Source organism: Hippocampus bargibanti, linkage group LG12, assembly GCF_051943395.1.
Source record: "Hippocampus bargibanti isolate YZ-2025 linkage group LG12, ASM5194339v1, whole genome shotgun sequence".
NCBI classification, from domain to species: Eukaryota; Metazoa; Chordata; class Actinopteri; order Syngnathiformes; family Syngnathidae; genus Hippocampus; species Hippocampus bargibanti.
This window is the reverse complement of record NC_142745.1, coordinates 13,731,070-13,749,329: the sequence shown is the minus strand read 5'-3', so window position 1 is coordinate 13,749,329 and position 18,260 is coordinate 13,731,070. Positions and strand designations below refer to the sequence as shown.

The 18,260-nt window shown below is 42.2% G+C and overlaps 1 protein-coding gene across 2 annotated transcripts in view; it reads right to left on the bottom strand.

Annotated features, from left to right (window-relative positions):
- LOC148890595 (plexin-A2-like) overlaps positions 1-18,260 on the bottom strand; it is a 103,658-nt gene that overhangs the window by 54,687 nt on the left and 30,711 nt on the right. For both annotated transcript variants that reach the window (XM_089011059.1, XM_089011060.1), the window contains exons 5-8: positions 10,701-10,801; positions 3,327-3,450; positions 2,820-2,973; positions 2,542-2,638 (exon numbers count right to left, since the gene is read on the bottom strand). In XM_089011059.1, coding sequence (XP_088867185.1) covers positions 2,542-2,638; positions 2,820-2,973; positions 3,327-3,450; positions 10,701-10,801 — 476 coding nt within the window. The remainder of the gene's footprint in view (positions 1-2,541; positions 2,639-2,819; positions 2,974-3,326; positions 3,451-10,700; positions 10,802-18,260) is intronic.

Sequence of the window (18,260 nt, the reverse complement as noted above, 5' to 3'; positions counted from 1 at the left end):
CATTCACTGATACCTCAGTTTATGAACTTAATTGGTTCCCAGAAAGTGTGTGTGAGGCGAAATATTTGTCTGCCAAACACGTATTTCGTATAAGAAACCATTAAAAATGAGAATATCCGTTCCCAGGTCCCCATAAAACATAGTTTTCAACTAAATAAGCCTTAAAACTACACAAAATATACCTTATTTTATGTACAATAAATGTGTTATTGTATTGTAGTTAAAGAAATAAACTGTAATGGATCATAAAGTCGTTTTATTTACCTTTGCGATAGTAGTTGTCAATGGATGACAAACTTCCAGGTTGCCTCTTGATGACATCCGAGTGAAGTTGCCGCGCTTTCTCGGCAACTTACTGACACTGTGCCCTGCTAGCTGATTTTCGTTAATCCAAATCAACAGAAGTTTTTCAACCTCTTCTTTTGCCTGAGACCGTTGTTTCGACAACACAGAAACACCCTGAGCCACACCTAGCAATGGCTGACTTACTATAGTGGTAATGGGACGCAAAATCACACAAATGCACACCTCGTTCGTGTTTCTCGACGATCTCCTGCTCCTGCTCGACCGTAATTATTTTATGTGTCCTCTTCGGTTGAACACTAGCCTGTGGTGGGGTCTTTTCCGGTCCCATAATAGCAAAAGTACTCCACTCGATAACAAAGCACGTATGCACTCAAGGAAAGGGGTGAGGAAAACTAGTCCGCCAGCCACCGTGGCGCTGTGTGGTTTGGTTCGTTTGCCGAAGACTAGTTTGTATGCCAAGATTATATTCTTGCTAATTTTATGTTTGTAAGGCGAAAAGTTCGTAAACTAAAGTGTTCGTAAACTGAGGTATCACTGTATTTCAAATTCTTCCATCGCCACGCTAACCCCCCCAAGCCTCCCGCACCACCCCTAGGCAGCTAATAATGACACAATAAATGGACGGCACGACATTTATTGGCGTTTGCGGCGCTGCAGCATTGCAGAAGTGATTGTGTTTTTTATAGATCCTCCACCCCAGACCTCCTCACCCCCCTTTCCACAAGCTTTTATGATATTTCAAGGTCAAAGTCAGCAAAGTGGGAGTCAAACCCCTCTTCCGGAAATCGATGTCTCTTAAAAGCGAGCCGTATGGTTTGATCATTACACCGACAAGTGTTGCCCCCGTGTTGTTTATGGTAACGTAAAGGTTTACAAAAATTGGAAGGCAAACGATCGAGGTCGACGGGTCAATATAGTCGACTTCCTGGAGGCTATTTTTGTTGTGAAGGTTATGGTCATGCTGTCAAAGCTGGGACATGAATAAAAATGGTGGTGTAGAAAACACAGGCCTTGGGAAACCATTACATCAAGTGGCGGATCGTCAAGGCCTGCAAAGCCTTCTCTTCTGGCCTAAAAATATCATAATCACGGACTGATGTTAATTATATTTTGTTCATGAATTCTTATGAACTCATTCACTGCCATTCACAAATTTATTCAGGAATTGAAAATATGACGTTGAGCGCCATTCCCAAATTAGTTCGGGTTTTGTCTTTTCTCGATAAAGTGCTGGCCAGACCTTTGGCAGTGTTTTTTCCTTCTACAAGGGGGCAGCATGTCCCTTTATTCCCATATTAGCGCTTTGTTCCAGCTTTAGCTGTTGTTAAAGTGTTGTATAAACCAATATGTACATACAGTAGTATGTACGTATTACATTGTATTTTGGGCAGCCAGCCTCAATTCAAGCTCATATAACTCCAGACTCATACGATTTAGGAATCAACTCTTTTTTTCTGATGAAAGAAGAGAGTCTAACGTTTCCAACGCTGTATTGAATGTTTATGTCGTCCTATATTCTGTGGGTCCTTGAATTCAAGTGACAATGACAAAAACCATGGCACTGGAGTAAACACATTTTTTGTACATGTCTTGCAGTGAATGAGTTAATACCCAACACGTGTCGAAAGCAACATTGTTCAGAGATACTAAAAGGTGCTAATTATGGTCTTAACTACAGCCATGGTACAGCCATAATGGTTCCAAGCCAACTCACTCACCATGTTTATTGTCGATTAGCATGATATGATGTGAAGGTTTGAGGCGAAAATCCCTTTTGTCATGACTGCATTCTTTCATCAGCCCCTCCAGGTACCCGAGCAAAGCTAACACGATGGTTCTCTTATCTTACAACAAACACAATTATCAAACGGTTGTCCTGAGGGAAAATGTTGGATCGCAGAAAAAAATTGAATGAATTGAATTGAATGAAGGACATTTAGTGTAATGATTTTTCTATTTAGGCACCTGAAACTATTGAGATGATCTGACCATGTTCAATGGCTGTAGCTGTTTGTTCCTATTTATATCTTTTAGAAGGTATGGTAGTTTATATCCTGAACAAACAGACTGTGACAAACGCATCATGTTGACTAAAATGGAATCCGACAGACTCATTTGAAGTGTTTGTCTGGTAGAGTCATCTTAAGCACGAATCAGTCAATCAGTGCTTTAAATGAAGATGTCAACTCTCTCCACTGAGTGAGCGAGCGCAGTCAGGTCTATCTATGGACTCACATATGGTGCGTACTGCAGTTGTAGAACTTCACCTCCGTGCTGGCCACCATTTGACCTGTCTCTTTGGAGTTCAGCCTCAGTTTTACGCCGGCCCAATCTAACAGAGGAGAGAGGGTGGACAATGTCAGTAAAAGGCTATGTTTGGGGTACATTGCCTGTATTAACTCATTCACTGCCAGACTTGCACTTCAAATAGTCTGGTTTGTTTTCACTCGCAACCTCTACAATAAAAAGGTGGAAGTTATTCAGTAACTAACAAATCCTTTATTCAAGCGCACCTTGTCCTTCTGGTATCAGCGGGACCTCCTTCCCTGCCGGGGACAGACACATGACCCTGTTGCCATTGACATGTCCTTCCACCTCAGCCTGCTGCCCAAAGGAACAGGTGATTCCTGCCGAAAGGTCCGGAACATTGTTCACCTCCAGCAGGAGCTAGGAAAAGATTGGATTCACCGCAATAAGTCAATCAGAAATCAGGAAACGTCAGACAGGATTGAGTGTCCAGCGACAGGCTTTGAGATGCTTTGAAATGGACATTAGCTGACTCTACTTAAATTAACTGTATCAGTTAATCTTGTCTGAGACTTTGAAATGTATATGATGCTAGAAGAAAAGAACAGTGGCTTTCATTTAACGTAAAACTACTACCTGGAATCTCCAGTCAAACACTACGCATAGTTGTAGTACTAAGGGTGTGATCAAACCCAAGCAGGTTGTTGTTGATGTTGACTATTGCGAGGTACGGTACCGTCGTATGAATGATAGAGGACGTGAAGCAGACTCACTGGAACGCTGTGGGCTGATACGGCGATGCTCTCCGGGTGAGCTATGACCTTCACGCAGCGGTCAATGTCAGTGTTGAAGCGGTAGGCCTCGTCTGCTCTTGGGCAGCGATCCCTTCTTGAACAACTGCATATCAAACAATGCAGATTAGTTTATACATCATCTAGAGGGTACAGTTAGCCAGGAAATAACTTGTGAAGAAAGAAATACTAGTGACGAGCTAATCATAGTTTGCGAAAAAAAAAACTCTGATGTGGACCAGAGCCGACAAGAAGGCGCTGGTACCCCTTTTGGGTTGCCAACTCGGAATCTGATTGGTTAAAGCAACAGTTTGATCCACACATTTGACGCCACAAGGCCTGCAGAACTGATTGTGAAGGCATCCAGGTAGATTTCTGACCCTGGTAAGAAATGATGGCGGAAATGTGATTGGTTAAATGCTGAAATACGAAAAAATCACACGTCTCAGGTTACTCGGACACTGGTCCTCTTGCGTTTTCATGTGTTTCACATCATCACTTGGGTGGAAACTGGGCTCAAATGATTCAACCGGATTGTTGTCTTGTCTTAGAACTGATTTTTTTGTGTTTCCCCAGGCTTGCAACACTGATTTGAATGCTTATTCTGGTTTAAATCTTAATTATTCATGTATGCAAGACATTTTGGACAATGTTATGCTTCATCCTGGAAACAATTTGGGGAAGACCCTTTGGTTTTCCAGCATGGTTGTGCCCTGAAGGGCAAAGCAAGAACCACAATGGCTAAATGGACAAATTATTACATGTTGTATTAAATTCATCCTGTCTACTTGATATCAGTGCCACTCTGACGAAGGCGGAAGTATACGCCGAAACATGTCAGGTATTTGAACACCGACAATACACTGTCTGTAAAATAAGAATTAGTTTTAAATTAAATTATTACATGTCTTTTTTTCAGTTGTTTTGTTTTGCCATTTTTAATGCATTCACTTGTTGAATGATCCTGTATTCTGAACCACAGTCTTGTTTCAGTGTCAAAAGTACAAGTCTCTTCACTGCGTTGCTCAGTTGTATCGGCACACTGATAGAAATGAATTGTGGCCACCCATATACGGTCACATCTTTAATGAGCATAACTGAGAGCAGGCGGCACTTTACAAGCTCTCAGGTGGCACCAAAGGGTGCTCGAGAAGCTCAGGCAATTCTGTTGTAATTACACCGTGATATGAGGGCCCGACAGGAAAGCTGGGGATAGCTCTGTTGTAGCTGGACTCCCCAAGAGAGGTTACGAGTTGCAGTCATTGTAGGCATAACACAGAATTAAGCACTTGAAGCTATCTTAGCTGCTAGCATGTGGAATAAAGTGGCTATGTGAGATCTGCTCATAGACCAGAAACATGGCAAAGAAGGGTATTCCATTGACAGAAAGTTAAAGTGGTCTTGTACTGCCGAATGATGGATCACAACTCACTTGAGGGAACGGTGGCCGAGCAATTTTGTGATAAGTGGACACCATTAATTCATATAATGAGACATGAAGGGGCCTCTCTCCTGTCAGGTCAGTGTTGATGCGACAACAGTCTTCTTCTTTTCCTTTCGGCTTTTCCCCTTTAATGGGTTGAAAGTGATCGTTCGTTCCTGGTTCATGGCTGCTCAGGGTGTTCATAGCAGAGGATGGTTAAATCAGAATCAGAATCATCTTTATTGCCAAGTATGTAGGACACACAAGGAATTTGTTTCCGGTAGAACACGCTGCACTAGTATCGTTGTCAAAAAAACTGCTAAGTGGCACTATACAGTTCCATTTTGGCTACTGTTGAAAGAGTTCAAAGAGTTAATGGCTTGGGGGAAGAAGCTGTTTAAATGTCTGCTGGATTTGGTGCGCATGGATCGGTCGCGCCTGCCTGAGGGGAGTAGCTGGAAAAGGTGGTGGGCAGGGTGCGGAGGGTCCAGTAGGATTTTCCGCGCCCTAGTTTGGATTCTTGCAGTGTGCAAGTCCTCGAGAGTGGGTAGGGCGGTGCCAATGATTTTTTCCGCCGTCCTAACTGTCCGTTGAAGTCGGATTTTGTCCATTTTTGTGGCGGCCCCGAACCAAACGGTGATGGAAGAACACAGGATGGATTCAATGACAGCCGTGTAGAAATGTTGCAGCACCTCCTGTGGCAGGCCATGCTTCTTTAGCAGCCTCAGGAAGTACATTCTCTGTTGGGCCTTTTTCAGGATAGAGTTGGTGTTGACCTCCCACTTCATGTCCTGGGAGACTGTGATTCCCAGGAACTTGAAGGTCTCAACGGTTGACACCAGGCAGTTGGATAGTGTGAGGGGTAGCTGTGGTGATGGATGTTTCCTGAAGTCCACCATCATCTCAACTGTCTTGAGCGTGTTCAGCTCCAGGTTGTGACGGCTGCACCAGAGCTCCAGCTGCTCCACTTGTTGTCGGTACGCAGACTCGTCGCCGTCTTTGATGAGACCGATGACCGTGGTGTCGTCTGCGAACTTTATGAATTTGACAGCTGGGTGCGTTGAGGTGCAGTCGTTCGTGTAGAGAGAGAAGAGCAATGGAGAGAGGACGCATCCCTGCGGGGCTCCAGTGCTCGTGGTTCGTGTTGTGGATGATATATTTCCCAGTCTGACCTGTTGTGTCCGTCCTGTCAGGAAGCTGAGGGTCCACTGGCAGATCGTGGGGGACACACCAAGCTGGAGAAGTTTGGGGATGAGGAGTTCTGGGATGATGGTATTGAACGCAGAGCTGTAGTCCACAAACAGGATCCTTGCGTAGGTTCCTGTGTTGTCAAGGTGGTCGAGGATGTGGTGCAGTCCGATGTTGACTGCATCCTCCACAGACCTGTTTGCCCGGTAGGCAAACTGAAGAGGATCTAGCAGAGGTCCGGTGATGTTCTTTAGGTGGTTCAGCACGAGGCGTTCAAAGGACTTCATGACCACAGACGTCAGAGCGACAGGTCTATCGTCGTTCAATCCCGAGGGTGCAGCAGGAAGCCAGGTGTTGAACAGAATAAATTAGTTTAATCTTGTAGACAGCAGGGCATCGTGGGGTGTCGGCCGAGGAGGGACAGAAAGAAAAGAGGAAGGAGGAAGAAGCCCGAAAGACCGCTGGGAGAGCATTTATAAGACTGACATAATAGGATGTGACGTAATAGGATGTGACATCATGTAAAGGAAGACAGGATATGATGTATAGGAAGTCCAAAACGTAAACAAACGATACAAAACGATGTTCAAAGATGTTCGTATAGCGAATTACCCCAACACCCTTCAAGGGGTCGCCACAGCAAATCAGTGTCCTCCATCTTTAGAAGTTTGATCCGCCTGTTTGTTTTGGCCAAGCTTTTATGTCGGATGCCCTTTCTGACACAACCCTCTGTATTTATCCGGGCTTGGGACCGGCACAAGAAGACTTATGTCCCCTTGTGGCTACAGAACAAGCAACTCTACGAACTAAATAAAGATGAAGTTGCTTAGTAAAAGGCTCCCAAACACAAAATGGTCATCGGCACAGCAACATTCAAAAAGCAAAACTATATTCAACATTTGATGACAATGCGCTGATCTTACCGTGAAATGGGCATCTTTTTCCCTACATTCCATAGCTGTTAGATTGTATTGCTCATAGTGACCCGTTTTTATTTTTATTACAGTTCAAACCGTCGACCGGAAACTTAATGTATAGTTGACGACATGGACGTCCAACTTTCTAATGTCACGGTGATGCATTCGCGTGGTGCTATTACGATAGTGTCCAGCTCGCGTTCAAGTTGATGCGACAACAGTGAAAGCTGCAATTTAAGTGACGCCAATCTTCATCAAGATAGATCTCACAGAAACGCACACATCACCTAAAACACAGCTAAACCCACACTGCTCAGGTCAGCTTCAAACATTGCAGGCCGTTTTGCAAAACAAGGCTTTTAATCTCCTCAATCCCCTATGGGCCAGATCGAGGTATTATACAACCTAACCTGGGGGGGTCACATCATTAAGATGAGAGAGATAATCTGCCTCTGTCGGATCCAAAATGTTCCTGTGGGTATGATGAGGTCCTGATGTGACGGACCTGCTAATCCCCAAACCCTTATTTCTCTGGTCACTGCACCAACGCTAGTTGTCCTAGACAATAAACTTTTGTGGGGACTAAGACTTAGACCTGGTAACAATGCACAATTTTCTGCCATATGTAAAGTCTCAGACAAGCTAAATCTAGTATTAGGTTCTGGGCTTTACCTGAGGCCAAGACTGTTTAAGAACTAGTGCAAAGTCCTGTCCTAGGATTAAGGTTTAGAGTAGGAGTGCCCATTACGTCCATAGCGATCGACTGGTAAATCATAGACTGGTCCCAAAGTGATCGCAAGGGGTAGGTCGAGGACTAGGTTTAAGAAGAAGGCTTGAATATCAAGCATTGGGATCAGACCTGGACTTGGACTTGGAGTGAGGTAGAGATGGGCAAATTGAATGCCGGAGGGGGCTGTGATTTTTAATCTCGTTGACTGGGGGAGGGACACATATAGTATGACCACATACTTCCTAACCGGATGTGTGACAAAAATTGTTCTGAATCCATTTCCAGTTTTTCCTTGTTTGAAATTCTAGGGCTTAGACTAGCTTTGTGTTGGGCAATAAGTCAATAAGGGGTCCAATGTCTAAGGATAAAACACTGACTCGTTTCTAGGTCCGGGGCGAAAACAAAAAGTCATATTTTTGACCAAGACAAGATTTAAGGTCCAAGACTTCAGACTGTTGTTTCGGGTCAAGACAAGTCCTTGGTCTAAAAATCTCGGATTAGGGCAAACTACGGCCCGTTAGGCTTTTCAATCCGGCCCGCCGAACTTGCCCAAATATACAGGTATAGTGTCAAACTACGGCCCGTCTAAAACTCAATCCGGGCCGCTACTTGAACAAATTACAGGGCAGATAACTGAATCCGTTGCCCGCCGAATTTTTCCCAAATTATAGTACAAACAGTGTCTAAAACTCATAAGAAAAAGCTGTCACAACAACATAAAAGTTAACTGAAAAGTTGCAAGAATGCACCAACTCCCAAATGCTACCTTGCTTAATTTACGAAATGCGCATGGCTGTAAATTTTGAGATGTGGGAGAGGAGTGGGACGAATGTCTAGCACAGGTATGGGCAAACTACGGCCCGTTAGGCTTTTCAATCCGGCCCGCCGAACTTGCCCAAATTATAGTACAAACAGTGTCTAAAACTCATGACAAAAAGCTAGCGAACAACAGGGCAGATAACTGAAAAGTTGCCTGCCCCATTTTTCCCAACTTGAAGCAAAATGAGACCAATCCCATTAAGAAACATTGTCACAAAGTATAAAAGTTTTTTTTAAATCAAGAATGCACCAACTACAAATGCTACCTTGCTTAATTTACGAAATGCGCATGGCTGTAAATTTTGCTACAGTAGTCGATTGTCATTGTGGTGCACAATGCAACGTTTGCATTGATTCCTACGAGCCACTAAGCCCCTTTCATAAGTCTCACGTACACTTTACAGTCACGGTTTAATGTAAATTTACGTTTTGTAGCGTCACATATGTTGTTCGCTTCTTTTGAATCTTTCTTCTAGTTTGAGGTTCTGTGCATCTATTTTGGAAAATGACATGCAATTGCACGACTTTGTAACGCTTGCGAAAGTCCGGAAGAAAGAAGCAGGCTTCTGATTGGCTGCCGAGCCGAGTATGCAAATTTCAACTGCAGGTAGTCTATGTTTGTGTGCTCGGCGACGGTACACGTGTTTTGTTAGCGCGTGAAGGCGAGAGCGTCAGTGAGGAGTTTGTTGAGCGCGCGGTCAGGACAAACCATCTATGATTTGGCGGAATTTAACACAAGTAGGTATTATTGAGCTTGAATATTTCGTTGTGTAATAATATGTTTTGAATGTTGAAAGTGATTCCATTTTTCAATAAATGTTGATTTCTTTGCCCCTTCGATGGAAACTTAAAAACAGACGCAATCTTGATAAATCACAGTGCATATGTTATTTTAATCTATTTCCATTTCCTCCTCCAAGTATCTGCGAAATAGTTTGTAAATGCCATATCTTGCATATTCCTTGAGAAAAATTTATTAACTGATCAGGGATATTTTTCACATTTGAAAGACAGTTAATAAATTGGGTTGTAGTGTTTTTACTGTGCTATGAGGTTTGTACATACTACATTTAAAGGACAACCGGCACCATTTTTTGTTTTTGTTTCCCACTGACATCAGAAAAACGTTTTATAGCATCTAAAATACCCAAATCAGGCAGGCTGATATTTTTAGTTAAATGAAAAACACCAATAAAAATGACTTCAAAATGAATCCGGAAATGGCCAGTTTCAGAAGGTTGCTCGAGAATCAAAACAATGGCTTCAGATTCGGAGAAGATGTTTTCTTGTTCTTGTTCTTCTGAAGAGGAAAGCATAAATGTTTGCAATTGATTCTAGGAGTCCTCCCATATCAATTCGAGCCGTCAATGACAGCAATGTAGCACCCAGAAAAAGCAGAAGATTGCGCCCAAGCTCCGTTGGAAATGGGCTGATTTGTCAGCTGGGAATTTGTGTCAGCGAATATCAAATAGTTGTCTTGGTGCAACACACAACGATTCACCATGGCGTTATTTATGTGTTTTCCTTCTAATTTCGCCATCAACACGGATTAACACGAAGTTTTCAGACTAAACAAAGTACCCAAAATGCATTGTATGTCGCTTTCTCGGTCAGGGCGGTCCAAACGTGACGTCACATGGGGATCGTCATCAACTCGAAAACAAGACTTCATATATTCAGCGCAAGTCTTAAAACGTAAACTATAGCTATATGCTGTGGAATCTTTGTAAAATACGCTCAGTCGAAGTCATTTGAAGTGATTTTATAAATTATGGACATAACTTGTTCGGAGTATTTCCGGCCCAAACACTCCCTCCAAATGCTCCTGGCCCGGCCCCTCTGTCAAATTTTAGAACCCAATGCGGCCCGCGAGTCAAAAAGTTTGCCCACCCCTGGTCTAGCATGAGGACTGGAACCAATCAAGGACTACAGCTAACACTATGTTGTCGTGGTTTTGGATAGGGAAAAGACTTTGGTCTAAGTAGGGCAGGGACTAGTGACCTATAGTTTAGGGGCAAGACTGGTCAGGTCTCTTGGATTGGTTGTTTACGAGCTGTGCAGGGTGGGTAACAAGCAATTGTTGGCCGTGCTCAAGGGTTATGCGGCTATGGGAGACAATCCCTTCCTTTCCGTCATTGACTCTGCTAAAATAAACTTCTCGCCCTGAAATTGGCCAAATCACATGCTTCCTCTTATTTATAACATCCCACGAGCTGTTTGCGACGCACTTAATCCTTTAGACATGGCGTGAATGTGTATTTATGCGCATGCCGACTCACGTGTTGTACAGGACACACCAACCGCAGTGAGGGTCTCCGGAGTTTAGGCACTCTGTACACGTTCCATATTGCTCGCAGGCTTCCACGGGAACCTGGGACACCTAAAATCAGAAAGATGGGGAGGAAATAAAACCTGTCAAATGAAGTTTACTGTATTTGTCCTTGGGTCTAATCCAAAGAGGTCAATGCGGTTGCGGATTCGTTTGTTGATTGTCAAAGATAAGTCACGTAAAATAAAAACAGACAATTAAAACAGATGATGAGCTGGGAATCAATTAACAAGTACTATGATTCATCCGTTTTTCGGTCCAAACAGCTGCACAGACAATAGTCATACTTTTTGGTGATTACCCGTTGTGCTGTTTTTTTTCAGAACTTTATTTCTCATTTTATGTTCATAATTGTATCATAGTCACATTTTTATTTGTATCCAAGACAATATTTTTCACACATGACGGACGTGCAGTCACTGCAGAGGCGTAACATTTTTTTTTGAGAAGCCATTGAAAAGTAGATTTTTTTTATCTGAATATTTCCACTTTATAGGACAACCATGACGTCACGGTAGGTATCGTCACCAACTCAAAAACAAGACTTCCTGAATATACAGCGCAAATCTTAAAACATAAAATATAGCTATATGTGGTGGAATCTTTGTGAAATGCGCTCAGTAGAAGTCATTTGAAGTGATTTTACAAATCATGGACACAACTTGTCCGGAGGCGTCAGTTGTCCTTTAAGGTTGCGCAGCATAGCCAAAAGAAAATTGATTAAAATCATAGCCAGCATTCACAGAACAAAATGATGAAAAGAAGGACAAAGGACAGATGATGCTGCTACAGTCTTTGATGGTTGGAAGTCATGGCCTTCTATTATTTTATCCTGTAACCACGGAAACCACCCCCACCCCCTCAAAAAAAATCCCCAATCACTTCAACAGAAGCCACAGTGTTTTGTAACCCAAAGCGAGGGAGCTCTTTCTTTCTTCAACGCGACCTTGCCAATGACTGACTGTAAAAAAGTATTTCTATGGAAGATGACAGTAATCATTCAATGAGTACAAAAGTGAAAATGTTCATTGTGCCCCCCCTGGGAAATCTCATTTTGACCCACCTGAAGCATTTGGAATTGTAAGCACAATGTGATAGACCACAGATTATGCTTTCAGGGTTGAATAATGTAACACATTTATAAAATTGCTTTTCATCTGTCTTTATGATGTAGCCTCTCTGCCAACTTGTGTACGATCTCAATTGGCAGAGCGAAAATCAAGCAACAATAAAAATCCGCTTGACAAAATGAGAGATGGATATCGGAGCATCCCCACGTCAAGCATTTATTCGTTCCAAATCTTTCTGCAAATAAAACCATGTCCTTGTCTGCCGTTTTGATTTTGGATGTCCCTGCCCCTTGAAAACTTGATTCTAATCAGACCTTCATGGATGATTGTTGCAATTAAGGGGGGGTTTCCATAAAAAGGTTTCTTCAGTCAACATCTGTACTTCTTTCTTCGGACATTTCGCTCCTCATCTGAAAAGCTTTGTCAGTGATATACATTTGTGCTGGTAGCTCTGCCCCAATATATAGGGGATCAATCAAAGCAGAAGTCTGGCACCGCCACCTCTGTCCATGAGGGATATATAAACAGGGAGATGCTGCCCCCTTGTGGAAGGGAAAAATACTGCCAGAGGCAATGGCCAGCGCTTTATCGGCACCCAAACAAGAAAAAAAAAATGAACAAATTCTGGAATGGCGCTTTACGTCATATTTTCAATTCCCGAATTAATTTGTAAAAGGCAGTGAATGAGTTAAACCTATTAAACCTTTTTTGTCGCAGGCCAATTTGTTGTTCCAGTTCCTCTGAGAGCCATTGTGACATTGAAACCATATCAACGCTTCAACACTCTACCATATAATTATACATAAACAACAAATGTGTACGTACAGTAGTTTTGAAATCAGTAGTCTAAGATCACACAATACAATCCATATTGATTTATATGGCGCTTTAGCAACAGCTGAAGCTTTAATAAAGCACTTAACATGAACGCCTATCATATACAGGAAATAAAGCAGTCACAAAGATAGTAAAAGGCACGAACGAGGGCAGGGGTGTTAAATTATTTTTTTTGCCGCACGCCACATTGTAGTTATGGTTTCCTCTCGAGGGCCGTTATGAATTTGGGGAAGCCATTAGAATGTTTAATCTCCTCCACATATTACATCTAGAGCGCACCATAAATTGAATGAATAACTAGTTCCCAAATCCGAAGTCAAGAATAATGACTGTTTTTGTGGTTTACATCCAAAAATATTGAAATATTGTTAGGATTTTAGCAAACTTCATAGAATTTCCCAAGTTTGATTTGCTTTCGCGGGTCGGAAAAAAATGATGTGGCGGTCCGGATTTGGCCCCCAGGCCTTGACTTTCACACCAGTGCACTAGGGAATGTTCGACTATCATTTCAGTAATAAAATGAGTTTGGTGACAAAACAAAATGTGTGTAAATATCTCAACATTATTTATTATTCATTACTTTTTAAAGTTTGAAATTTGGTTGAGATTTTCACTGGACTCTGTGATTTTCTTTTGTGCCCCCCCCCCCCCCCAAAAAAAAAAAAGATATGGCAGATTGTCCTGAAACCCCCACCGCTTTCTGTAATATTTAAAGGACAACCGCCGCCTCCCGACAAGTTGTGTCCATAATTTGTAAAATTCCTTCAAATGACTTCGACTGAGCGTATTTTACGAAGATTCCACCGCATATAGCTATATTTTACGTTTTAAGACTCACGCTGAATATTCAGGAAGTCTTGTTTTCAAGTTGATGACGATGCCTGACGTGACGTCACGTCTGGAGTGCCCCTGACCAAGGAAGCGACACACAATTCATTTTGGATACTTTGTTTGGTCTGAAAACTTTGTGTTGATGGCAAAATTAGAAGGAAAACACATACATAGTGTGATGGTGAATCGTTGTGTGTTGCACCAAGACTACTATTTGAAACTAGTTGACACAAATTCCCAGCAGACAAATCAGCCCATTTCCAACGGAGCTTGGACGCCATTTTGTGCATTTTCTGGGTCGCTACATTTCAGTCATGACGTCTCGAATTGATACGCAAGTACTTCTTTAATCGATTGCAAACATTTATACTTTCCTCTTCAGAACTATTTGAATGATATTCATAACTGGATGAGTAACAAGAAATCTTCCGAAATCCGAATCTGAAGCCATTGTTTTGATTCTAGAGCAAAGCAAGACGTCCTGGCGTGACGTTTCGAACAAGGGGGCGGGACCTTCAGAAACTCGCCATTTCCGGGGTCATTTTGAAGTAGTTTTGGGACACTTTCAGTCATTTTTATTGGTGTTTTGCATTTGACTAAAAATGTCAGCCTGTGTGTTTTGGGTATTTTAGAATCTATGAAACGTTTTTCTGATGTCAGTTAGGAAACAAAAAAATGGTGTCAGTTGTCCTTTAAAGATTCAGCCGCCATTTCACAGAATGCCGGCTAACACCCGCTGAGGTTATCGTAAGCTTTTTTTGGTCTACTGAAGTGATCAAACTGGAAGCATGCAGCGATAAGATGAACCACTGTCAGGATAGCAAGAATCATCTCGAGATTTTTTTTGTTTGTGGCCGTCAATGCTCAGGTACTGAATGTCCTCGCCATGTGAACCTTCAATTGAAGACGGGTGAGCGCATTGTTATTCTTCGCAGGTTGGCTGAGCTCAGCCAAATCTGCTTGCGATTCCGTCCTGATTCCACATCTGCATTGTTTGGCTCGCAGGGATCCCAGAGAGCTCTCATCTCTGCTGGAAAATGTGTGTGTGTGGGGGGGGGGGAATTCAAGGAGTGAGGACTTCTCTTTGGGGATTCTGACAGCAAGCGGTGGGAGAGTCTGACGGGGAAAAAGATGAGCTCGGGTTTTCAGACAAGAGGTTTTAAAATTAGGGTTTATACCAGGATTAGGGTTTCAAAGTGGGGTTACAAAACTGGACTTGGATTTTGATTTGTGGTTTCAAAGCTGGGTTACTTTAACTCATTCACTGCAATTTATTCGGGAATTGAAAATATGACGTAGATGGCCATTCCCAAATGTGTTCGGGTTTTGGTTTTTCTTGGTAAGGCGCCAGTGACGTGCAGTCAGTGGAGGCAGGTGAGGCAGTGCCTCACCTGTCATCATGGAAAGCTGTCATGGAAATATCAAATGAAAAAATAAATTAAACAGTTAGATGTATTTAGTGATTTGTACTTTAAAGTTCTTTTCCATTTAACTTCACCGTTTTTCACATTTACCGTTCAAATACTAAGTAGAGACGAGCGGTGACGTCATTGATGACGTCAGTGCCTCACCAGCAATGAACCTCACCGCACGTCACTGTAAGGCGCGATAAAACGCTGGCCAGACATATGGCAATGTTTTTTTTCCTCTTTCACAAGGGGGCAGTATTTCCCTTTTTTCCATGTTAGCGCTTTGTTCCAGCTTCAGCTGTTGTGAAAGCGCTATATCAACCAATATGTATGCATTGCATTGTATTTTGGACAGCCGCCCTCATTTCAAGCTCATATAACTCCAGACCCATATAACTTAGGAATTAACCTTTTTTTATGATGAAAGGAGAAAGTCTAAGTTTTCTTTACGCTGGATTGGATTTGCCTTTATTAGTCTCGCAGTGCAGAAATTTACATTTCACAGCAGCAAAGTTATGAGTTATTGAATGTTTATGTAATATGTCAGTATTAGAATCAGAATCATCTTTATTGCCAACTATGTGAAACACACAAGGAATTTGTCTCCGGTAGAACACGCTGCAGTAGTATCATCAAAAAAATTTAGAAAAATGGAGGCACTATACAGTTCTATTTGCGTTACTGCTTCGAGAGGTTAATAGCTTGGGGGAAAAAGCTGTTTAAATGTCTGCTCGATTTGGATATACATCAATATCTATGTATTGTATTTTGTACAGCCACCCTTATTTCAAGCTCATATAACTCCAGACCCATATAACTTTGGAATTAACTCTTTTCTGATGAAAGAAGAGAGTCTAACGTTTCTTACACTGCATCAAATGTTTATGTAGTCCTAAAACTCAATATTATGTGAGTCCAGGAATTCGAGTGACAATGACAAAAACCCTGGCACTGGAGTGGACACATTTTTGCACGTCTGGCAGTGAATGAGTTAAACAAGAGTTAGGGTGTCATATGAGGCGTAGGTTTTCAAATTAAGGTTTGAAATCAAAGGTACGCTATCAAACCAGATTTTAAGATGGGTGTTTCCAACCAGGATTAGGGTTTCCTAATGAGGTGTCACAAAAGGGCATTGTGTCCATAACAGTAGTTTGGGTGTCATATTTAGGGATAAGATGGTGGGTAGTGTTACAAATTTAAAGCCAGGGTTAGGATTTTAATTGACACTTTGAACATACAGTTAGTGTTCCAAGCCAAGGTAAGGTTTAAAAATAATGTTTTAAACCTTTTTGGCAAATGTCCCCATTGTGGGACTATTAAAGGCTTTCTCATTTTGATTAAATAATGGGTAGCGTTTCAAGACAGGGCTAATATTTCAAAATAGGAGTACTAATTGTGGTTCGAATTTTAAAGCGAGGGTATCTAGTAAAGATGAAGGTTTCCAAGAAGGGGTTTCAAGTCAGGGTCTGATTTGTGGTTCGAATTTCAAAGTCACAGTTAGGGTTCAGGATTAGGGTTTGAAGTTGAGGGACCCATTTATGATCGAGTTTTAGGACAGGGAAATGTCACGTTTCGGTTAACGACCAACAGGTGGCACTGTCGGGCCTCGCCTGCAGCTGCAGAGGTGTTACTGGTTTTAATCAGTGGCAGTTAAAAGGACTCCCGGCACAACAATTCGGGGTCGGGTCATTGTTTGTTTCACCCTGTCAGGGTTGTTTCATCTTGTCATGTTTTACTAATGGTTTTGTTTGCTACTTTGGACGTTTCTGTTTTGATGACTTTGTTTTTTGACACTATTTAATACCATTTTTCAAACACACCCTGATCCTGCCTGCTTTTTGGGGGTCCACCACCGCCGCCACCTTGGAAATCGTGACAGTAAATTGTTCAAAGTTAGGGTTGCAAAGTAGGGTTTGGAATTGGGGTTTCATTTTGGGCTCCGTGTTCAACAGAACATTTCCAAAAGACACAAAGTCTGCAGTTGACTGAACTGCTGAGGGATGCACATTTGTTGCAATATTGAAAGAGGAGGTATCTAGTTTCCGCCTTGTTGTATGTCACTGTTGGTGCTGCGTGGCTGTCTCCTCCAAGGAAGTCGTCCGGCGTCTCTCCTTGAACGACCGACGCTCATCAATAAATGATGTCTTGTCTCTTCCAGTCTATCTCACTGAAGGAAGAGCTGCCTCCATTTGTTTTAGAAGATCGGCATCAACAGCCTCACTCTTGCATGCAAAAGCTCCATGCTTGCAAAAAGGGGTAGGACACTCAACGATTCACCTGTTCTTAATCTGGGATCATGGTTCAAGGCGGCGCTTTTTTTTTTAAATAGTCTCGACTGCTAGTCATGGGTTATTATCAGTATAAGAGTGGAATGGCCCCCAAAATAAATCGTATTCAGTCACCCACCCTTGCTAACTATATGATAGAGAATAGGCAGAATATAAGTTATTTCAAAGTTTCATGCTTAGTTGGTTGAACATGTGTGATTACAAGACAATGGATGCACAGGCAATCTGGGGTCAATCTGACGTGAACAGACAAAGGCTGTTAAACTGTCATCTGCATTTAGGAGATCTGGCCTTGGACATAATTTCGGACTTGGTAAACTCCTTCACAGGAAGAAATCATTAACCAGGTTACAAATCTATCGGTTCATGGAAAGACAACCCATTAAAATGTCTAAGATCTGTTGTTTTATGGATGTTGGCGCTTGGGACATCCAAGGGTGTGATATTCAAATCAAGAAAACTATGTTTTACAAATGTATCACTTACATTTGCAGATACCCTCAATAAATAGCTTGGCAGAGGGTTGCAGAGGATGGACGTCGGTCATGAATAGCTACGTCCCCTGCTGGCAGTAAAAGGCAATCTTCCTGTGTTCGGGCCTTTGTTCACAGTGTACGAGTGAACATCTTTGACATTACAACATTCAAAAAAGTCAAAAAATATATCGTATTTCTGCAGTCATGTTGTTATTAGAGGCAGTGCAGGTCAGCTCAAGGCATTGGATGAATATTGAATTGAGTCGAATTGAATCTGGTTCATGTTCTCTCTATTAAACTGGTCATAAAAGGCACAATGTTTAAAAAAACAATTTCCACGGCACTACAGTTACATTTGATTGACATTTGGATTACAGTGATACTTCGGTTTACGAACCCCTTGGCTTATGAACTTTTCGGCTCACGAACGTTAAATTTATGAACATTTTACCTTTGCATACGAACTATTTTTTGGAATACACACGGAGCTGCTACAATGAGTGATGTGTCGTTCGTGACGCAAGCACGTTCTCCTCACAAGAAAATGGCAGCAGGCTTGTTTTGGTCCTCTATTCCCCGCCCCCAGTCATCGGTTAAAG